General features: G+C 38.8%; 3 protein-coding genes across 4 annotated transcripts; 2 read left to right on the top strand and 1 right to left on the bottom strand.

Annotated features, from left to right (window-relative positions):
* Positions 1-625: 625 nt before the first annotated feature.
* LOC110895714 (DExH-box ATP-dependent RNA helicase DExH3) lies at positions 626-6536 on the bottom strand. The gene is made up of 16 exons (XM_022143038.2): positions 6126-6536; positions 5667-5821; positions 5510-5597; positions 4756-4971; positions 4564-4659; positions 4142-4490; positions 3932-4062; positions 3228-3863; positions 2942-3145; positions 2803-2872; positions 2588-2736; positions 2185-2493; positions 2059-2118; positions 1830-1982; positions 1646-1756; positions 626-1509 (listed from the first exon to the last, which is right to left on the bottom strand). The coding sequence occupies exons 1-16, from the start codon at positions 6375-6377 to the stop codon at positions 1030-1032; spliced, it is 3459 nt and encodes a 1152-aa protein (XP_021998730.1). The 5' UTR covers positions 6378-6536; the 3' UTR covers positions 626-1029.
* Positions 6537-7347: 811 nt separating this feature from the next.
* Positions 7348-23490, top strand: LOC110895713 (replication factor A protein 1-like). Of its 2 annotated transcripts, XM_022143036.2 has the most exons (11): positions 7351-7603; positions 14411-14465; positions 15171-15225; positions 20493-20631; positions 20971-21238; positions 21325-21412; positions 21488-21718; positions 21798-21894; positions 21963-22117; positions 22182-22533; positions 23266-23490. In XM_022143036.2, the coding sequence occupies exons 4-10, from the start codon at positions 20503-20505 to the stop codon at positions 22471-22473; spliced, it is 1260 nt and encodes a 419-aa protein (XP_021998728.1). In that variant the 5' UTR covers positions 7351-7603; positions 14411-14465; positions 15171-15225; positions 20493-20502; the 3' UTR covers positions 22474-22533; positions 23266-23490. The 2 variants fall into 2 exon arrangements, with proteins under 2 accessions (XP_021998729.1, XP_021998728.1); XM_022143037.2 differs by lacking the exons at positions 21963-22117; positions 23266-23490 and having other exon boundaries at positions 7348-7603; positions 22182-22375.
* On the top strand, positions 17391-19352 carry LOC110893362. Its single transcript, XM_022140472.1, has one exon. The coding sequence runs from the start codon at positions 17391-17393 to the stop codon at positions 19350-19352; it is 1962 nt and encodes a 653-aa protein (XP_021996164.1).
* Positions 23491-23913: the final 423 nt, after the last annotated feature.

The following is a 23913-nucleotide window of genomic DNA, read 5'->3' as shown; positions in this document are numbered from 1 at the left end:
TGTCATCCGTCTCTTCATGTCATTCAAATATTCATGAAGAACAAACCACAGAAAATGCCATTTGTCTGTCATCAGTCTTCGATTAACGATTTAGTTATTGGTCATTCATAGATACTCTTAGTCACATTACATATCAATTTTTGTCAACTTAAAAAAAAAAAAAAAAAAAAAAAAAAAAAAAAAAAAAAAACAATACTAGACTCATATTAAAGAGAATAAAATATCTGTTTTACGGTGTAATTTTTTTTTTAAATATTAACGTATGAAGTTATAACTGTTTAAAAATCGTAGGAGTAATTAGTCTAAAACTAGGGGGCAAAAGTGTACCTATTGTTTAAATAATCAAAAGTTGAGTAAAGTTGGGGGGAATAGTGCATGGTCCTCCCAACTGCCGGAGTGATCCCACTCCGGGAGCCGCTGCCCGACCAAGCTAGCTCCGCGGTGAATTCCCCTTGCCGAGTTCTTACCCTGGGCGACATATGCCACTCCCAAGACTCGAACCCGGTACCTCTGGAAAGAGGTGGGTGTCGGTGGCCAACTGGGCTACCCCCGTTGGTTAAATTGCAAGTATTAGTTAAAAGACAACTTATCCCTAAATATCTTTTAACACATGAACTATGCGTTGTAACTTAAAACAATCATACTTGTATTACTTAAAATTTGAGATGTATAAAAATTGTTGTATTTATGATTATCAACATGTATAATAATAATAATATAATAAGCAGTTCCCAACCAAGTGCTGCCAAGAGATTACAAGGTTCCCCCACATTCACATAAAACTTTCTTCTATAACCAACCAAATATTGATAAATCAGTTTACCAATCTCTCTTTCTTCCATGGTGGTTATTTGTTAATTTACCGAAATTCCTTTAGTAAAAGTCAATGCATATAGATCCAAACATGTCCTCATAGGATCCGGGCACGAGGCACGCCAGTCGGGTTTTCATGCGTCACAAACCGCCCACAAAATCTGGTTCGTCCGTGCTCTCAACTGTGTACATTGCGTATCCTGCTAAAGAACGTATTTACCCTCGGCCAGAACGAGATTTTGATTTTCTGCGCGTACTCAAAAGCTTAAGCATGTTGTCGGTTAGATCAGGTGGGGAATTATCATCATCTTGTTGTTTGTTTGACCCAGAAGTGTGAGTCAACCAGCCTAACGCCTCCACAGCAGCATCCCTCTCAGCAAGCTGTTTGTTTCTTTTCGGTTTTCCTACAAACTGCATTCCTTTAAACTCGACTAATGCTCTGAACTCATTTGTTTTTAGATGCTTTGTTTTGTATTTTGGTGGAGTGTGGCCCGCCCGCATCAACAGAGTTTGCAGCAAGCTTTTCGGGTTTGCCCCATCTCTTGTGAATGTATCTTTGTCATTTGACTCGATTGACTTTTTGCTTTCACGACCGAATACAAATCTCCCTTCACATTGATCTCCTGACACAAGCTCTTGAACCGCACGCATCAGATACTTGCCTTCTTTGTAGATGTCAACCTTGGGATCTTTAAGCTGCATCCAATGGACAAAGAAACTTATATAGAGGTGGCAGTTTCAACCTATTTCCACCCGTTTATAGGTAACGGATCAAAATTGCCTAACATTGGTGCATTAGTTTTATTATTAAAAGTAAAGACTGGGGTCTGACCTTTCTTTGCAAGAGCTGATCAAGTTGTTGTTTTAGGTTGACATACGACTCCGCCAAAGTAGGATCCATGAAGAAATCAATATACCCTCTCAACATTTTCAGGTGTCCAGGCTATAAAATAACAAGTAGTAAAATATATTACAACACGCTAGAGAAAATAATAACAGCTGATAGATGAAATTACCGAAACTCCATTGATTAGACCACCACCAAAGAGGATTAGAACTGAATCAGATACGCCAGTAGAATCACGTAATGAAACAGTGTTGATCTTCACTTTCTCCCCAAAGACCAGCCATGGATATGGAATCGTCTCGTATCGCATGTTCACAGAATTCTGAAACAAGTATTATATCATATTAGAACTGCAACAAATAAATGGAATATGGGCAAAATGGTTAATTAATACTTACTGGATGGAGCCAGACTTGGCCATCATCCATAGTTTTGAAGGACATCGACGTCTCCCTTTGCTGCAGTAAACAAAAAGCTAGAAGATCAATATTGGGTTTTTAAACATGAGCAAAGGTGAAACATACCACTACAGATGCAATGCCAGGGAAGAGGCCGGCACATATAATGGCCCTAACCAAGGATTGATTATGACTCAAACTATTGTTGAGGGTTGCTTCAGCCTCAAGCAACTGAGCATCCTTTAAGATGTAGTGAAACTGATTCCTAAGAGAATGAATAGCTTGTAGTGTTTGGGCAGAAAGAAAATTCCTCCAGCAATACTCATAAGCAGATCCTTCTCTTTCAGCTTCTTTCCATCCTTCATATGCACGAACCAGTGCCATATGATCACTGTAATCCTTTGCAGAAAATTTTGATTTTGCTGTAGTAGCTCGCTGTACACAGATAATTAATATAAAACTAGGTACTAACTAAATCACAATGAATGAATAAGGTAATTGAGTTTTCATTTTGTATCATATTACTCACATCTTTCTGCTCATGAGGCAAAAGAAAAGGATCTCTGACACTGAGTCCAGAAACAATTGTAAGAATAGGATCAAAGCAGCGAAAGAAAGCACCCATAATCAGCATTTTCCCTAACTTGGGATCCACCGGAAGCATTGCCAGATATTCACCTTTATTTGAGAAAAAACAAATGAGAATTGCCAAATGTACCACATAGTGATAAAATAAAAACTAACCAAGATGTGTAAGATCTTCATTCTCGTCTAATGCTCCGATCATCTTCAAAGAATCCACCGCATTTTGGACCTAAAAGTAATAACATAAGGACGGATCTATTCTAAACCTAAAAGGTCGTAGAATATGAAGTAGACTTACAGCCAATGGCTCTGGTGGTTGTAAGGCAGCAGACAAAAACTCCCCGATACTACCAACCTGCAAACTTTTGATTTGCAAGCAAAGAGCATTGAGGGGAGTTCTTAAAAGCTCAGGTAGCTGATAGTTAGAGAAAGCATGATAAACACATCTAGGATAAAGGTGGTAGCATTCTCCCGGTTGCACACGCCCAGCCCTACCTCTTCTCTACAACAAAGAAAATGCTATCCATCATTTTGTGAAGTGAATTAGGTTTAGGTTTAGGTTTAGGTTTTGATCACTAACTTACTTGTCGAGCAGATGCTTGAGATATCCATGAAGGTAAGAGACAAGGAGTATTATTAAGAGCATCATAAGTGGTTTCTTTAGCTTTTCCACAGTCAACCACAAAAACTACATCATTGATTGTGATACTGGCTTCTGCCATATTTGTGGAGAGTACTATCTTACGTACATTGGGAGGTGGCTTCTCAAATATGAGTTTCTGTTCAGATGATGGCATGGAACCATGACATGTAAGCAGTTGAACCCTGTTGGGATCTCCAAGTAAAGGATGGGCTTTCAGTTGAGTTCTCAAAGAACAGATATCCTCCCACCCGGTCATAAATACCAGGACGGCACCTGCTCTTTCCTTGCGGCAAATATGGCATAAAACTGCTTCAATAAGATTAAATCCAATACAATCTGGTATCCAGCTAGACAAAGAATCACGCGCCTTGGGGCTATAATTTTCAAAGCTTGATTCACTCAACGCGGACTCAACAAGAAGAGTGATGTTGTTTTTCCTTTTGCGAGGAAGTTGCTGCCTTTTTGTTTTCCACAGCTTTTCTTGGTAATCATCAACTTGGTTGAAAGGAGTCAACTTATATCCAGTAATCTCCAGTATATCTTCTAAGAAATGTGCCCTCACTGGGTGAGTGAACCCCTATTATATTCAGAATGCAATTCAATGTTTGTATCATAATAAGATAACAATATAAGAGAAGATCTTACAGGAATATGAATCATTGGTGCTCCTTCAAAGTAATTGGAAAATAGCTCAGCGTTCAGTGTAGCACTCATCAGTATTAATCTCAGGTCCCGCCGACGTGGAAGGAGATCCTTCAATACAATCAATAGGAAGTCTGAAAGTTAAACAACAGACAATTCATCATCAAAGAACATATAGATAGTTACTTAGGAAAACTATTATTAGAAACGCACCTTCATTCTTGCCACGCTCATGAATTTCATCAACGAAGACATGGGTTACACCGTCCAAATTGCGGTCACTCAACAGCCTACGAAGCAAAATACCACTTGTACAGAAAAGCAAATGTGTGCCTTTTCCTTTCATCCCCTCTAATCGAACTTTATACCCAACTGATTCACCAAGATGCTCTCCCCTTTCAGTAGAGACTCTGTCTGCAACAGCCATGGCAGAGATTCTTCGAGGTTGTGTACAAAGTATGTTACAAAATGCACCACGACCAGATTCTATCTCGGACTCCAATATGTATTGTGGCAGTTGAGTGGTCTTTCCACATCCAGTCTCTCCAGATATGATAATAACCTATATATTCATGTAAGAAGATAATATTGTATGTTTATGATAATATTATGAAAGTAGGATACAAAAGACAAACCTGATTCTGTGCAATTGCTTGGAGCAGCCTTTCCTTCTCTTTGAAGGCGGGAAGAGACATGCGTGCCTGAAGCATCTTCTTGCCTTCTGGTGATTCCTGCACATAAATCCGATCAATAAAATGATCTGTTTATAACCCATTTTCCCACACTAGATAAAAATCTATATATAACAGGAGATCCTATAAAAGTACCTCCCAAGCGTGTTGCTTATTTCGCATTTGCAAACTCCGTCTCTGAAGAACGCTTTCCATAAGATTCACCTCTAACAAAGGATCTAGATTACCACCCTGGTTCACCAACTCAGCATGATTAATGGAGGAAGCATCTCCAGAATTCAATTGCATCCGATCAAGATGCTCCTGCAGCAGACCTTCTACTCTTCTCTGCAAGCTTAATGGGATGACTACCTACACCAGTGGACGACAAAATATCACTATCTTGGCATAAAACATTCTGTTAAGGTCAAATAGTCAGTTCCATGCCTGCTGACAAAACTGGTTGTCTAGGGCATGGTTTTAAAAAACGGTTGAGGCGTGCGTTAAAGCGAAACGACCAAAAAACCATTCTGAGGCGCGCCTCAGGGGTTTTTGATATTTGTTTTTGACCTTTTGTGTCAATTTCAAGCAATTTATGTCTTTTTTATGCGTGTTTTTGCTGAATTTGATGATGAATTTAGTTAGTATTATTACTTTTATAAGATATATAATTTTTATATTTATTTTTTAATTCCGCCTCGAGCTTATGCCTCGGTTCGCCTGGAGGCTTACGCCTCGTGTGGCGAAGGGAAAAGGCCTCGAAACTCGTTTCCGTTTTTTTAAACCTTGGTCTAGGGAGAGTGAAAAATTAACAATTCACCATTCTAAAACATAAGCTGAGAGGCTTTTACTAGTGTAACACCCCTCAATATGAGAAGTGCCAAGGAAAAAAACTGCAGATAAGCTTTACCTCTCTTTGGGGACGCTTATCATCAAGATCGGGCCTGTAGTGAGGAAGAGGCACCTTGCTTGCAACCACCACTTTTCCATACGATTCACTGAACGAACATCCAATGATTAGTGGTGTAAGAGAAGGGAAAAATAAACATAATTTGAGAGTCAGGTACCAGAAAAGGCCCATTCTCGTGGCCAGATTAGATATTTGCTCAAAGTCTCTCTTGTCTCTTTTATCTCTGGACACAATCTCTTGGTCTGCTTCGTTACGTAACAGCATGCTAAGTTTCCACTTCCACTCATCAATATTAGCCACTGATGACGATGCCTGCAAGCAATATATTATGCACTAGAGTTAAACTTTATGTTAATGAAAAGGCCAAGGGAGATATTTATAGACTACGTAATTACACTTAAACACATATAATAATGTAATAAAACTATCCTATTACTTGTCTAATAACTAGGATTACAAACTAACTCTACTCTGAAGAACTGCAATCGAATAAAATTAGAAAATCAGACACATAAATAAATCATTTAAAATACTGAAAATGTCAAAGTGGTACTAAATTGAATAAGAGCAGAAAAATGTAGAGAATTTTGATGTTGAAGAGGCATCAGTGAAGTACCGGGTGATTCTCGTAATCGCATTCGTAGTCATCGTCAGAGAACTGATCAAGTGCTGCGTAGCCACGTATTCCTCCGGGAGAGTGTGGAAGGAACGAAGAATCTCCATGGTTGATTTGTGAAGACCTCCGGTGTAGTAGCGGAGAAGAAGCACCAACACCAGCTTGTAGAGTCTTGTGTGTGAGGAGAGTAGCGACAAGTGGAGATTTTCTGCGGAAATTGGAGGCCACCACAAACCCTAATCTGAAATGCATATTGTGGAACAAAATTGGGGCATGGCGGGAGGAACCCCAAAAACCACAAACTGAATTTGGTTCCACTTCGCTGCCGTCAGGTATGGGCCGGTAGGTATGCCTTTGCCACCTCAGCCAAAAACCACAAGGTGTGGTGGGGCTGGAATTATACGCCACGTTGACCGAACCTTATAACATAGTGTGGTGGTTAAAACAGTGGTGTTGCACGTGACGTGGACTGTCCTAAAGTGAGAGGATAGGGCTTCGACGGTTCGGGTGTGATCACCCCTATGGACCGAGAGGTGTCGTAGAATTCTCCTCCAAAACGGGCCGCTAGACCAGCGGCGTGGCGTGTAGTGGCTTAAGGCTTCAACCCACGACTCGCAAAGTGCGATTTCTTCTTCTTGTGTGCATGGGATGGGTGCCATGTCTTCTTCGTGTGTCGGTTTTGGGTGTGGGGTGAAGATGTGGTGTGTGCTATTTATAGATGTAAAAATTGAATTTTAGAAAGTAAATAATTTTAATTTTTAAAAAGTAAGCGTTGGGGTTAAAACGGCTTGTCTCCACGTTGAATCAACACATGCCACGTCAACGCGGAGAAAGGTACAACGCCAGTGGAATTCCCATTGCCTTGTGGACAACGCCGTTAACAACGAGGGGCACGGGGTGGAAAAGTGGGTGTGGACTGTGTAACGCTCCGCATTTTTTTCCTTATTTAGAAAGTGTAATCGTATTTTCTATTTTTGGAAATGGTAATCGTACCGTGTTCGTTTTTTATTCCAATTTTGTATCCGAGATCTTAATCATAATAAAATTCTTTTTATATACTTAACGTGTTACAATACTTGTATTATACATCAATCTTGAGTGCTTATTAATTTACGCAACCAATATTCGAGACATTTATATTTATAATCTATACGTGCTTTACATTAATATATGATAATAACGGAGGAAATGAACAGTAATATCCTGATGATTCATCACTTTATTTGTTTTAGAGTTGCCACGTTGATTAAAACCTCACTAATTTCTCCTTCCTCTCTACCCAACTTCAAAGCTGTAAATATTTCTATCCACCACCTCCCCTCCTCTTTTCCCCAGCTTCAAACGCTTCTATCCACCGCTTCCACCTCGTACGATCTCTGAGTTCAACCTCCACCGTACCTCGTCCAACCTCCAACGATAGCAGTCATGACTTTGGCGGACCTTCAGCCGCATCATCCCCTCCTTCGCTGATTTAACCGGTAAGATTTCTTCATTTTGTCATTGTCTTATGTATTGGTTTTCTTTTGATATTTGGATATTGCATGTTTGTGGTGTGTCATTTGGTAATTCTGGTTGATTTTTGGGTTTGTAAAAGGTTGCACACCAAGTGTTTGATGATTTGTCAACTCATTTTTTTGGTCTTTTTGGTGTGCTCATTGTCAACATATTGTTTGTAGGTTGGTTTTTTGTTGTTTGCTGTTTTAAATGTTTAATGTATAATGTATGGGGAAAATGGATGGACAAGGTATGTTGGTTGATCAAATAGACAAATCGTTTTGCCAAAGTAACATTGGACCAGAAATATGGTTGGTAAAATTATCATTGAGGCTTTGATTTTTAAGGTCATTGAGTTATATGTGTCATGCAAGACAATATAACGGTCCCTTCATTTGAATCGAATTTTTTTTTTCTGAATTTTTTTAAACATAAGTTTTGAGTTTTGAAAGACAACCCTATCATGCTTTATTTATTATGTTTTATTGTATCTTATTGAGTCTTAGCTGTGCAATTGTGATATGTGTATATAGTTGATTTCTAAACTTTTAATAATTTTTATTTAACAATTTTAATACAATTCATGAGTTTGTAACATAGTAAACAAATAAATATATAAGACTTCTTCACATGAGTCAAAAGGAAGACCCCATTATGTCCCTGCAGTCACAAATTTCTAAAGCCTTTAAAACCTTACCATAAACCTTTAGCTGTTATAACTGTTAATAAATAAGCTATATTGTACGGAGATTCGGAGGTTATATACAAAATATTTTTGAAATGGTTACACACTCATTATGAATGTTATAAACACCAATATATATATATATATATATGTGTGTGTGTATGCCAATGACCCACAGACCAATTGGTTTGGGGAGAGGTGGGAAGGTTTTCCCTTCGGGGTTCCTGTCCGGGTGACGCCAGTTCGAAACGCGGGATATCCAAATTTATGCACAGCCTTCGGGCGAAGGGTCGAAATAGCCCGCATGCGCGTGGATTCGAACTTGGGGGGGGGGGGGGGGGTTAGGTCGCAGGTTGCGGTCGTAGTTAGCTGAGATGTTGGTCGTCCAAAAAAAATTCCATGCTATAAGTTCGGCTGATAAAGGAGGATTGTTTTCTCATCAACTTGTATTTTCATTATCACAAAATAAAATGCTATAAGTGCCAATGGCCCACAAACCAATTGGTTTGTGGAGAGGTGGGAAGGTTTTCCCTTCGGGGTTCCTGCCCGGGTGACGCCGGTTCGAAACGCGGGACATGCAAATTTATGCAAAGCCTCCGTGCAAAGGGTCGAAACAGCCCGCATACGCGCAGTGGCGGACCCAGGATATTTTTTCTTTGGGTTCACTTTTTTCCGGTAGTCAGATTTCTCACAACCGAACATTGGAATTATCAGGTCGGGTCGGGTCGGATTGGACCCAACATTTCATGGTCAAACTAAAGTTGCCGTTTTACCAATTCATAGTCACCCTGGGCAACTCAAACCATTTTAGACGCTCAAAGCGAAGTATAAAAAAATGTTGAACAAATATGGAAAGCCTAAACAATTCAAATAACTTTCTACAAATTAGCATTAGATGTGCGTTGTTTTCTGTTGGTTGGGGCTAATGGTTAGGCATACTACAATAACATTATTGAAGAAATGAAACTTTACACTATTACTCAGCTTTGTGTCACTTAGGCTAGAGGGTATGGTGATGGTCCTCCAAGGGAGGATGATCCGCCACGTAGGCGCCACATCATAGTCCTCCCAAGGATGGTCTATCCCACAAAAGTAGAGGGTATGGAGGATAATCCTAGATGATCCTACCCCACCACTTTTATGTTTTTTATTTTTTTAATCTTCTAATTTTTTTAACATTTAACAAATAAACTAACAAAATATTTTTATTAATATTAAAAAACATTACATAAACTTAAAAAAAATAAACATAAAAAAAACATAAACTTAAAAAGAATTTCGAGCTTCAGCCTTTGAATCGTTCTTAACGACCTTCAATCTCGGCATCTTGACATCCACATTACCTTCCCAACTCTTCCTCAACGCCTTCGGTCCCAACTCATTACCTTGAACAAAACTCTTTATAGAGCTACCAATCCCGGATTTCTTTAAACGCGGACTCGCGCTCCCTAAATTCAACTTTCCAATCTCCTTATCAGATCCTTTGATCTTCCGACTGATGCTTAACAGCACTCGAAAACTTCTCAAAAGAAGTAGACAAAGTGTAACCACTAGTAGGAGATGAAGGGATTGACCTTGAACCATTTGACGGTTTGACTTTCACCTTCGAATCACTCGAATTCCATACCAGTTTCGACAATTGTGATCTTGATTTTCCAATGGAAGCACTAATAACACTATCCTTTTTGACATTACCAACTAACTTAGAACTAGTGGAACTATTAAGAAACCCTAAAGAATGTGTGGCAACAATATCTTCAGGTGTTCCAACACAAGGGTGTCTACCTGGAACCGGTTTAACCCCGCGTAAAACCGGAACTGGGGTGGTTAACTCAAGCCGTTCGACATGTATATACTGACCCAACTGGATCTTATCACTCAATATAAGATCAACACTTTCATCAGGTAAAGATACATAAGTGGCATGAGATGAATCAGATACCTTAAGATAATACCCTTGATTTCGAAACAACTCACCGCCTGATAAAGCCGGAACAATGCTCACAACCTGTAACAAAGATGATCTATGTTCTTCTGCAACTTTTACATCTGTGTTCATATGTTGCAGCAACTTTAACAGAACCCCAGGTACCAAAACAGCCATTTTTTGTTCACAAATCCAGTTCACATCATATCAAACAACACCCATATCACTGATCTGTTATATAACTTATATGAACACAAGAAATCTTGCAATGGGTATAGAGTACCTGAATGTATGCAAGATTTCAGCAAAACCCAGAGACCAAAAAAGCCATTTTTTTTGTTCACAAATGCAATTCACATCATATTAAACAATACCCATATCACTGATCTGTTATATAACTTATATGAACACAAGAAATCTTGAAATGGGTATAGGGTATAGAGTACCTGAATGTATGCAAGACCTCAGCAAAACCAAACAAAACCCAGACAATTCACGTTCAGAACATCAATTGCGATTCACGTTCACAAACCCTATCACATCGCCGCCGTTCAGGTCCATCACCGCCGCCGGCCGTACCTACACCACCACCACCTTCCATCGCACCTTTCTTCACCGGAGAAATGTTTCAATTACATTCTCAGCTTCACCGATTGTGGCTCCGGAAGAAGGGTATGATTTTGGATTTGGGGGTTTATTGGTGTGTAAGAGAGGGGGAGGACCGTCCTTGGCGTCGAGAACCCGACGATGGTGACGATGTAGGAGCGGCGACGGAGGGCTCGAAATGGGAAGGGGGCGGCGCCGTACCGGGACGCGGTGGGGACGAACCCCATACCGCACAGCCGTATGATTAACAGTTCAGCTGATTAAGAGTACCCAGGGTTTATATTACTTTGGGAAGAAAAAATACCAGGAAAAGAATTGAGTTTAATTTGATTTGGGAGGGAAAAATACAAAAAAACAGTACATAAAGGAGTCGAACCCAAAGTCCTTTGGATGGAAACCAAAGTCTTATCCGCTGGAACCAAGCTTGCTTTTGCCTATGCTTCGTCTGTAACTTTATTTATAGGTCACTTCAGACTTTTATATACAACATCTACTAAAATTTCGAAAGTCAGCGGGTTAACGTGAACCCGTAACAAGCTATGTAGATCCACCCCTGCATGCGCGTGGATTCGAGTTCGGGGGGGGGGGCTAGGTCGTAGGCCGCGGTCCTAGCCAGGTGAGCTGTTTGCTGTACAAAAAAAATGCATGTTTTAAGTACAACTGATAAATGAAGATTGTTTCCTCATCAACTTGCTTTTCCATTATCACAACTTTTTTAACGGTACTGTGAGGAGGATAGTGGAACCGAACAAAAGCACCATAGCCACTTCTGTTGTTATCCGAGAAGAAGAGTAAAAACAAAATTTTAGATATTTAACCTAAAACAATTTGGGCCAAAATTAGGGTCAGTAGGAGTTTTATAGGTAAAAGGTTTACTTCATAAATAGGTTAGTGTGTATGAGAAATGAGAGCGACGCAAATATTGGTTATTAATAAAGCTTATTTGTGTCACACCCCCAAAATCCACCTGCGGAGTATCACCGCTTGGGAGCGTGACTGACCAGGATCAAGCCACCAATCATATTGAACATGTAATTAATATATAAAAGTAAATGCCATTCAACCACCAATATGATAGGTGTTCAAAACATAAGTATGTTATCACTGTTTAGCGGAAGCGTATAAATAAAACCCAACATTAAAAAGTATGAAATGTCATAAAGTGTTTAACGAAACAATCACGATCCAAGCCCACAACGACCAGCTCCTCCCTGTGCAAGCTCCATGTATCTAACGACCTGCATGGCATGTAACAGAGGATCAACAACTAGTTGAGCGAGTTCACAGAAAGTAAATGCGTAATAGTAAGTTCGTATGTAACATGTGGCTCTACTAGGCCGATAGTACGTTCTATTGGTGGGGGCTTCCCATGTTGTATATCCACTAGACTATTCGTAACTATAAGTGTTCTTCATAACCCGAGAACAGTAATACGTACGAGCTTTACGTAGGTTTTACGTAAGTATCCTTCACAAACCGAGGATAGGGGTACGCGGGGGTTTACGTAGGTTTTACGTAAGTGCCTGACACAACCGAGGCAGTAGTGAGTATAAGTTCACGTAGGTTTTACGTAAGTGTCCTTCGCAACCTGAGGACAGTGAATAGCACAAGTATACGTAGGTTTTACGTATGTGTCCTGCACAACCGAGGACGATGGTAGGTAGTCTAGTAACAGTGTAAGTACGAATCTATTCAATCTCATTCCTTCAATCCCATTCCCAAGCCCTGGGAATCCCATGCCTTAGTAAGAGTGTGAACTCACCTTGATTTGCTCGGTATGTTATTGCTTCTAGGGTTTATTAAATGTCTAAGTCCGTTACACACGACCTAGGATACATTGCACATGATTCGATGTAAGTGTTTGCAAACAATTAGGGTTTACAAGTCTTTGTTATCCAAGTAATTGTGTTATGTGCGTTCATTGTGTACGGAATGATATGATAAAGGTTGTTCGTGCATACGGTATCATTCAGCAATATACAGTAACATGCAAGTGCTCCTCATACAGGTTTTGACTTAGCATTATAAGTATCATAAGTTAACTCAGACAATTCATCAACAAACGTCGGATCATTCATCAAGTAATAAGTTCAGACTATGTATTTAGCATAAAACTCAGATTAGGTTATCAAGTATGAAAGTCACTAGAAAATTCGGACCATATGCCTGTGTATTCAAAGAAAGTCAGACAAGCATAACACTTAACAATTTCGGACCACTTACCCTATGAAACTCGGACCAAGAGGGTTTCCTTACAAAACTCGGACAAGTAGGCTTGCCCCTTCATAAATTCGGACAAGGTCACAAAGGTCGGACCACCCCTTTACATATATAAAAAGTCGGACCTCTCAAATCCTTTAACAGAAACTCGGACATAGCATTGCTTTCAAGCACTCGGACCTCACATACAACTAAAGGTCGGACATATAACTTAACCAAAAACTCGGACCTTCTATAATCAAGTAGAAAGTCGGATAGCAAGCATATAAAACTCAGACTCATGTTATCCATTCCAAAAATTCAGACAAGGGGTCTCCCCCCTTAAAAATTCGGACTCTCCCTTGTCCCATGCTTAAAAATTCGGACATCCCAAGTAGGTCACAAAACTCAGACAAATGTTTATCATAAAACTCAGACACCTTGTTCCTTGGTTAAAAATTCGGACCTATGCATGATGTTTAAGAAGTTCAGACTTTCAAGCAAGAAACTCAGACAACCACCTAGATAATCAAGACTCAGACTTTTGTGACTTCACAAAACCCTGACTATTAACAACGAGTTTCAACATACGTGATTTCCAAAGCCAATTCACAGAATCAAAGCAACAGTTACATTCTTACATTCATACGATCAAAACCCTAATTTCATTACTGCAATAATCCAATTATCAATCAATCATTCTACAATTCTTGTATCTTAACATCAGGCAATGATTACACCATATTCAACATCATTTCACAATCATCAGAATTCAATAACACAGAATCATTACATATGGAACTAGGGTTTTAACATGAATCAATCAATCAACGATTAACATCAAACAATGATTAAACAAATACCTTGGATTGATTCTAGGCAGAAAGAGGAAATCAAGAGTGATGAAGAACTTGTGCCAATGATGATGATGATGATGATTGCTAGAGAGGATCAGAGAATGTGAAGTACGTGTTTTGTTTCTTTGGTGATGATTAGTGAAAGGGATTAGGGTTAAGAATGATTTAAGTTTCACTATTAGCACTAAGCACCCTAAAGAATTATCTATCACATATTACATGCACAAGATATACAATTTACAGTTTCACCACCACATTTAAGTATTTGTCAAATCATTCATAAGTAACACCTAACCATGCTCAAACACAATATACTTTATTGAATCAAAACGTTACAGTTTCACAGCAAACTAATTGTGCAAGTAAACGATTAAACAAACAGTGAACGTGCAATAAATGCGACATTGGAATCTTGGAAACTCGAGTTGTCACAATTTGGTTGCACATAGACGCGCGCCTCATGTACGTGATAAGAATATCTCTATATAAACTGATAGTTTGCCATTGTCTTGTGCAGGGTCTATACGTATTTCCTTGATACACCAGAGGTTATTTTAAGTCGTTTGATGCAGGTATGTAAAGTAAGATACATTGAGTAGTTATAGTTATTACTTTAATAATAATCATATATTGGAACCGGAAAAAAAAACATACCATCATATACAGCTTCTAAAATACATCGTTTGAACCTCGAAGAACTCTAATGCAAAATTGGTTCTCTTAGGATTATTAGTTTATTAATAATTGAGTAAATTATGATGTTATGTTAGAATCTTTAGGTGGTAGAAGTTACGGCTATTATGTATGTTGAAATGTAGCCCCATTTGGTTAATAGCGTAGCAAACAAATGAAGATATAAATATTTCAGCGACACAGCCTCGAAAAGAAAAACATGGGGCGGATGAAATTATTTTACGAGAGTAAAATACGAATTTATAATTTTATATTCGATTTGAAATTCGAATTAAAATGATACATATTTACTTATTATTTTTATAAATAATTGTATATAGCTTTTGTTGGCCTATAGTATAAATTAATTTCTAAAGTTATCCAACCCTTACGTTTTCGATACCGGTTTTTTCGGTTCGGTACGGGTGCCGGTGCCGATATTTGGCGATTTTCGGTACGGTTATTTTATATATAGTTTGTTTAATTTAATTTTATTTTTCTTCATAGGCTTTTTAATTCCTTCTTTAACTGGCATAGCTAAATAAATGCGTTAATATTTACAAATATCGCTATATAAACTGATAATTTGTTATTATCTTATACAGGTTCTGTACGCATTTTGTTGATACACTAGAGGTTCTTATAAGTCGTTTGATGCAGGTATGTTAAGTAAGATATATTGTTCGTTTTTACCTTGTAGAAAAAAAATTACATACATTTTTGAATGTTTATTAGGGGTGTTCCTATGTTTTGAGGTATTGTATGGTCACTTTTGACATCTATTTATCGTCCCAGCATCCACGTTCCAAACGACCACGCCTTGTGTCGTCTTCAGCAGATATTGCATCTTCTTTTGATGCATGTTTTGATGCTTCCTCGACGTCGCGTCGGCAGACATCTCATCGAAGCACAATGCTGCGTTCTAGGGTTGCAATGGCAGCTGTTGAATCTGTTGGTTTCCCAGCTTCTGCTTTACAGTCCCCAGATTACATTGACATGGGATTGCGTACAGAAGTGTGCGAGTATTGTGGAGCTCTTTTTTGGTTCCAGAAACGACTAACATCATTTCCAATAAGTGCTCGTCCACGTTATAATCGTTGTTGTCGAGGTGGCAAAATTAAATTGCAATACCCATCTGAACCACCAGATTTATTGAAATCTTTGTTTTCGGATTCTCAATTTATACTAAACATTCGTGCATACAACGATATGTTTTGCATGACATCGTTCGGGGCTGTTGTAGATGATGCAATAAACCAGGGTGGTGGCCCCTATGTGTTCAAGGTTGCCGACCAGGCTTCACACTGGTTGGGTTCTTTTTTTTTTTGGGTAAAGGGTTATCCCGGTGAATTTTATATATCAACAGAAAAAACAAGGTGTGACAAGAAACTGGCACACACTACTAGACTTGGCATACCAGGCCTAGGCAATCCAAACACAAAAGCACAACCAAAGGCAGACAGCCCAGAACTACAAGAGAAAACAAAAAAAAAACACGGCCACACCTAAACTAGACACCCTAGACACAGATTAACAAAATTAGCCTGGATCATTAACTTGATTCTCTGTGGAGATCTTCCATTTCTCTAATAATCTTCTGTTCACCGGATTGTTATCATCTTTGAACCCCATCAATTTTAACCGGACCGTATGAACAATCACTTGGGCCACCTGTTCGGGAGTTCGGTAATTTTGAGAGAATAAGCGATTATTTCTCTCTTGCCAAACAAAGTACGAAGACGCTGCTATAAGAATCTTGCAAATAACATGAACCAGCTTCTTGCAAATGTATCTTTACGATAGTGAACATGAGATTGCAAACAGGCTGCGTTTTTTCCCAACTATTGACTCGGATCATACTGCAGCAGAAACTGTTGCTGCCCTCGCTCGCATGTTAGATGATGTAAACCCGTATGTACGGTTGTTTAGATCTGCTAGGGAATTGTGTTCTCATGCCGACATTCCAGATTTTGAAATTAGACTTCACAATTGTGTTCGTGACAATCGTTATTCTACCCCTGCTTCACACACTCTTGGTGCCATAGTCTGTGACAACAACCAATTATCGGCAGATTTTGATGTCGTCATTAAAAGTAAAGGAAACACTCCTCATAGGGTAAGCAAGCTTCACTCAGCTTATATGCCTTTGCAATATCCACTCCTTTTTCCGCGTGCCGAACGAGGTTGGTCGCCAGATCTTAAACTGACTGGAACTGAACCTACAACGGCTGATGAAGAAGTGCCTGATGACCGAAATTTAACACCTATAATGTTCTATGGTTATCAAATGCATGATCGCGAGAATGTGTACACTCATATACTGAGGGCATCCAAGTTGTTACAACTGTATTTGGTAGATGCCTATATTTATGTTGAACATTGTTGTTTGGAATACTTTAGGGCGAACCAGGATGAATTCCAATGTGAGTTTTTCCAAGGTGTTCAGGACGCAGTTTCTAGAGGGGATACTGACGCGAGCACCATAGGAAAGCGTGTCATGTTACCTTCTTCATTTACGGATGGGCCAAGGTATATGTATAAGCATTATCAAGATGCGCTTGCAATATGTCGTGTACATGGTAATCCTCAGTATTTCATCACGTTTACATGCAATGTTTGTTGGCCTGAGATAACAAGGGAAATTAGTCGCGTGGGTGTTGCTAATGCGCAAGATAGGCCTGACATCATCGCTAGGGTCTTCCAGATGAAGGTGCGTGCATTTATCAAGCACTTATGAAATAGGAAACCATTTGGAGATGTCACTGCAGGTAACTATAAATATAAAGTTTGTTTATAGTTTAGACCTGTTATGTGGCTTACATTCTATGGTATTCCCTCTTTGCGCAGATTTATACACAATTGAATTTCAAAAAAGAGGTCTACCACATTGTCACACGCTTTTATGGGTGTCTGATGCGTATAGTATACGCAATGCTGAACAGGTGGATCACTATATATCGGCTGAACTACCTGATCATCTTCTCAAACCTGTTCTCCACAGGATTGTGATGGATTATATGTTGCACGGTCCATGCGGTTTAGCACGCATGGGTTCTCCCTGCATGAAAGATGGAGTTTGCAAAAAGAATTTTCCTAAGCCATATGAGGATTTTACACGTTTTGATAATGCGGGTTATGTACATTATAAGAGATCGTCAACATCTGCGCCGTTTCTAAAAAATGGTGTTCCTTTAGACAATGGGTACGTTGTTCCATACAACGCAAATTTGTTAATGCACTTTGAAGCACATATAAACGTAGAATACTACGGTTGGACTATGCTGATCAAATACTTATTCAAATACATCTCCAAAGGTGCTGATCGTATTCAGTTTGCGTTAACACGTGATAGACAAACTGGAGAGCCAGCTGACATCCCGGAGGTCATAAACGAGATAAAAAATTATACAGATGGCCGATTCATATGTCCACATGAAGCAGTGTGGAGGATATTCAGTTTTCCAATACATCATAAGAATCCCCCAGTTCAAGTTTTAGCTGTTCACTTGGAAGGAAAGCAGAACCTTACTTTTAAACAGTCGCAATGGCTTTCGGATATTACTAGCAATTCAAATATTGGTAAAACAACCTTAACAAAATGGTTTGTGAATAATACCAATGAGATATCCAACGAAAATAACTCTGGTTTGTCAGGAGTTAACCTTCGGTACATTGATTACTTATCGATGTACCGTTGGGATATGTCATCAAAAAAATTGATGCGAAGAAGAAGTAAAAGGGAGCCAACAATTGGTAGGCTTACATATGTGCATCCAACATGCGGAGAACTCTTTTATTTAAGGCTTCTACTCAATTTTCAAAGAGGATGTTGTTCTTTCGCAGATGTACGTACAATATCAGGGACTGTAATGCCAACATTTAGAGAAGCGTGTGAAAGGCTTGGTTTAATCGGAGACGACAAAGAATGGGCCACCACTATTGAAGGGGCTGCTGAGTGGGCTACAGCTGCTGAACTAAGATCTCTCTTTACTTGCATACTCCTTCACTGTGATGTTTCAAATCCTCGAAGGTTATGGGAGACAAATTGGAAATGTATGTCAGATGACATAAACCGTAGTATAGGCCTTGCAATTACCACTCATTCAGCGGTCATAGCCGATCAAGACCTACAACAGTATGTACTACGGAAATTGGAAACTCTTCTTAATACGAACTCAACTTCACGTTCATTGGTTGACTACGGTCTACCGATGCCAGATGCTTCTGTGGTTTCTGGGCTTGGAAACAGCCTTCTTTTAGAAGAGAAAAGCTATGACAGAGACGCCTTACGCATTGAACACATGAGTCTTCACAAGGGCCTTCGACCAGGTCAGCTAGCTGTATACAATGCAGTCATGTCTTCATTTGAAAATGGAACTCAATGTTTGCTTTTTGTCTACGGTCATGGTGGAACAGGAAAGACATACTTATGGAAAACGATCATTGCACGTCTTAGATCAAGAGGTGAGGTTGTACTTGCTGTTGCAGCATCAGGTATCGCATCACTATTGCTTCCATCTGGTAGGACTGCTCACTCCAGATTTAAAATCCCATTGGAGCTAACTGAAGAATCCATCTGTTACATAAAGAAGAAGTCAAACCTATGTAATTTGCTTTTGCAAACCACTCTAATAATATGGGACGAGGCTCCAATGAGTGATCGCAGATGTTTAGAATCCTTGGATAAGACACTTAAGGATTTAACATCAAACACTTCGCAATATTTTGGCGGAAAAATCAGTTTTACTAGGAGGCGACTTCAGGCAAACATTACCAGTAAAACCTAAAAGCACAAAAGCTGAGGTTATTGCAGCTTGCCTACCCAATTCATACTTATGGAAACATCTTACTATGTATAGGCTCACTGAAAACATGCGCATAGAATCTCTTTCAACAACCTCAGCTACAAGAGCACATTTGCAAAATTTTTCAGAATGGCTTCTAAGAATAGGGGACGGGAAGGAAGGTGTCGTCGTGGATTTTGCAGAACCTAACATCAGAAAGATTGAAATACCACCCGAGTTCATATTGAAGGAACCGAATGATGGCCTTCAAAAACTGATTTCTTTCATTTATGATGCTCAACTACTAGCAAACCCATCACCAGCTGCAATATCAGAACGTGCTATTATATGCCCAAAGAATGACACAGTTGACGAGATAAATGACTTGGTTCATGCAATGTCACCTGGGGAATGCACCTCATATTTCAGCACTGATTCAATGGTTCCACATTCAAAGGATGGGGGCGAGATAGACGCTATGTACCCACCTGAATACTTAAATGTGCTTAATTTCAATGGTATACCCAGTCATTGTTTACGCCTTAAAAAATAGCCCTATCATGTTAATGCGTAACATGGATCAAAAAAACGGCTTATGTAATGGCACTCGACTTTTGGTTACACAACTACTTCCACGAGTGATTGAAGCCCGCATCATAACTGGAACATCAGTTGGTAAAAAAGTATACATACCGAGAATCAATTTTGTACATGACACTAAAGATATACCGTTTGTGTTTACACGTCGTCAATTCCCGGTTAAAATCTGTTATGCAATGACTATAAATAAGAGTCAAGGCCAGTCACTCAAAAAAGTTGGGCTCTACTTACCGGAGCCTGTTTTTAGTCATGGTCAACTATACGTCGCCTTATCACGAGCTACTTCACCAAATTCACTAAAAATACTCACATCAAATAAGGCAGGCGAAGAAAACAATACAACGTTAAATATTGTTTACACAGACTTGCTAAATGCCATTAATTCACAACAGGTTATTTTCTAAGTTTCTAATTGTTGATCATAAAAAATTGTTGTACACATCAAACGTACATAAACCATTTTTCAACTATGATAATTATTGCCACTTTGAAAATTAATATAACTTAAAAATTATTGAATACGTGTTTTTCCCCTTTAAACAGGTTTCTGAAAATGGACAGCAACAGAATATCGGGATTGCGACCCAACGGCCCAACACCAGCGTTAGAAGAGCGTGTCATTCGGAAGTGGGTGCCTAAGTATCGCGAAAACGAATTACAATTTGTCTTCATTGATGAAGAGGTATAAATGCTTTTCCAAATTCTGAAAAAATGTCTTAATAGAACTCTATATCCGCTGCTTATTATGTCTATAGATCAGCAACAAATTTATAAAATAGATTCTAAAAAAATTATCATGTCTACTAAATCATGGATTTAAATCGTTGTTAGGTCATCTCTCAATCGAACATTCATTAGTATATTATTTAATCATATCTATATTCTTGCAAAAAATAATGAAAACAACTGTGTCTTGCGTACTTACCTATTTCCATATTATTTACTTATGTGTATACACCCGCAACAGAATTAGATATGTAGATTCTAAAATTTATTATGTTTCCCTACAAAAAATTGGCAGGGAATGGGGATCCAAGCTTTTGTGAAAGGAAAATACTGCAAAACTCTAGACTCAAAACTATGCCTACAAATATGCTATGAAATAAAAGGTTATGGATGCAAAGAACCAGACAACTTTACAAACACATTGACCCACCCGGCTATAATGAACCTTGGGAACGCCACTGTCATCACCTCAGTTCTAAACAATGAAAACATACCAAAGCAATTCTTCGACCTAGCCACACGCAGAAGAGCAGAATTCCAAGCAAAAACCGAAGGGATTGTAGGTACGCGTTAAACAATCTGTTAACAACATATTAATAAACAAGTACCACAATTTATGTAACCATTTATACAAAGACCTTGATAACAGATTACATCGGGCTGCTGGTACGGCGTATTGAGGATAAAAAAACCAACAACAATAAACCATATGTTGTTTTAGCATTCAAAGACTGCAGGTAAGCTACAAACAGCCTATCTACTGCTTTATAAACATTGTCACCAAAACACTTATATCGGGATGCATTTAACAGCAATCAAGACATTACGGTTACACTCTGGGAAGAAATAGCCACAGACAAAACTCGATTCAACAGGGCTGAAATAGAGGCTGCATCAGCACCTATAATACTAGCGATGACAGGATTAAAAACAAAGATATATTATGGCCGTGGAAGCACAGGAACACTACAGCTATCTTCAACAAGTGCTACACATGTCTACCTAAATCCACAAACAATAGAAACTGAGCTTTTAAAAGAAATGTAAGAATATCTGTAGCAATTCAGGAATAAAATCAATGCTTATTAACAACATATAACACCCTATTTCCATGCTAAACAGGTACGAAAAAATGGACATGCAAAACTGCGCAATCACTACGACACCAGATCTAGAGGTTCCAATTTCACACCTACTTCAAAGCAATGCCGGGATAATTGTAAGCACCTTACAAAAACCATATCTATATACAAGTTTAGATATAAATACTGTATTTATAAAATGTAGGGCAAGCGTTTCACAATAAAGGGAAAAATAATAGAAGTCATGCCAGACAAGAGTTGGCACTACAATGCTTGCCCTAAATGCCGTCAAACACTAATACAAACAGGTTCCAAATGGTTCTGTGTAGATGATGGAACTTATGACAAGGCAATTTACATGTGGGTTTCTATTAAACTCAGTTATGTAAGTAAATCACATGACACTAACACAAATGAAATGCAGGTACCGAATACTGGTCAAAATCTCAGACAACACAGGAACTATCAACGGCACCATCTTTGATCAGCCGGCCAATCAATTTCTGCAACAAACATGTGAAGAGACACTAACCAAAGAGAACCAAACCCAGCTACTCCAGTCGATGAAAAACAGGGAAGCACAGTTCCAGATTCAGGCCGAACAAGATCTAAAAACCGTTCAATACGCTGCGCTTTCAACAGCGCAAACTACCTTCAGCCACAAACAAACTACACCTCTACCAGCACACCTCCTATACCAACCCCAAAACCAGTAACACCGCCACCAAAAATACAAAACACATCCTCTGTAAAGCGTTCGCTGAACATGCTCAAAGGTACACAAATTTCATCAGCTTTTTTCATAATATAATGCAATGCCAGTTGACTTGGTAAACTATAATTCAATAGATCTACCCATGAACCATTAAGGGTGTTCATCGGGTTATTTCTTCAAGTTTCGGGTTTTCCGGGTCAGGTAGTCCGCGTTTATCTCTGGGGAAAATAGACCAGATAACCAACCCTTTTTAAAGTTCGAGTTTGTCGGGTTTGGGTAATTCAGGTTCGGATTAGTTCGTGTCGAGTTATTCAGTTTCCAGGTTTAGATGTAAAATTAAATAAATGTTTTTTCCCAAAATATCATCAAAATTGTTATTATTACTTTAAAAACATCACCAAAGTATTTAAAATTCTCAAAACTTGTGTTTCATCTATTAAAACCTCCAAATCTAAACAATTTTATAAGAAAAAAAACAATAAATGTTCGGCTTCTGTACTGGTTTCGTTAAAGTTCCCATTAGTCGAGTTCGGGTTTTTTCGGGGATTCGCTAATTCGGGTTCGGACGACCTTAAATTTGAGTCGAGTGTCGGGTTTTAGCTGAAAATAAACAGCCCTATGGGTACACCCACATATAATGCAATGCTGGTAGAATTCGCAAAACTATAGTCATTGTCGTACTGATTCAGTTATATCTCCACATAGCACCATACAATACAATACGACAAATTAACTTATAAAAACATGCTTATACTCTCATTAAACATCATGTCTAAATCATTATTAACTACAGGTCCTGAAGCTATGCCATCGAAGAAAACACGAGGTGATGACACAACCAACTGAAGCACTAAGTCACCAATGAAAGGATGGGGGGTCGAACAAAGCAGATGAACCCGTTTTGCATTTTGCATAAAAAGCCTTAGTATGTACACAAGTCTGATATGTAGGCCGTTTACCGTTTTGTGTAGTATGTAAACAAATCTAATAGTTAGTAAATGCCTGGACTTTCATTTAGTGTAAACAACTTTCTTTGTACTCTCTCTTCTCTTTTAGATTTCCCACTTTTCGTTACGCGAGGGCTTGATCATATTTAAAAAACAAAAACATCTAACGCGCAACGCGCGAAGTCTAAAGCACTAGTTTATTTAATGTGTTATCACTTTTTAATATATTTAGAGTAAACTGCAATTTTACCCCCTAGGGTTTAGGCCAATTGACACTCTGACCCCCCTAACGAAATAATTGCAAATTTACCCCCCAACGTTTGGTGTTATGTCGCAAGTTTACCCCCCGGTGTCAATTTTGTTAACAGATCTGTTAACTATAACTTGAAATGACTATATTACCCTTCAATTATTAGTAATAACCTTTTGGTCAACACCAGTCTTCATTCACCCCTTTCTTCTCTAAACCCAAAATCTGAAACCCTAGCCCTAAC

The sequence above is a fragment of the Helianthus annuus genome, chromosome 12 (assembly GCF_002127325.2).
Source record: "Helianthus annuus cultivar XRQ/B chromosome 12, HanXRQr2.0-SUNRISE, whole genome shotgun sequence".
NCBI lineage: Eukaryota > Viridiplantae > Streptophyta > Magnoliopsida > Asterales > Asteraceae > Helianthus > Helianthus annuus.
The sequence above is the reverse complement of the archived record's forward strand: the minus strand, read 5'-3'. Positions and strand labels throughout refer to the sequence as shown.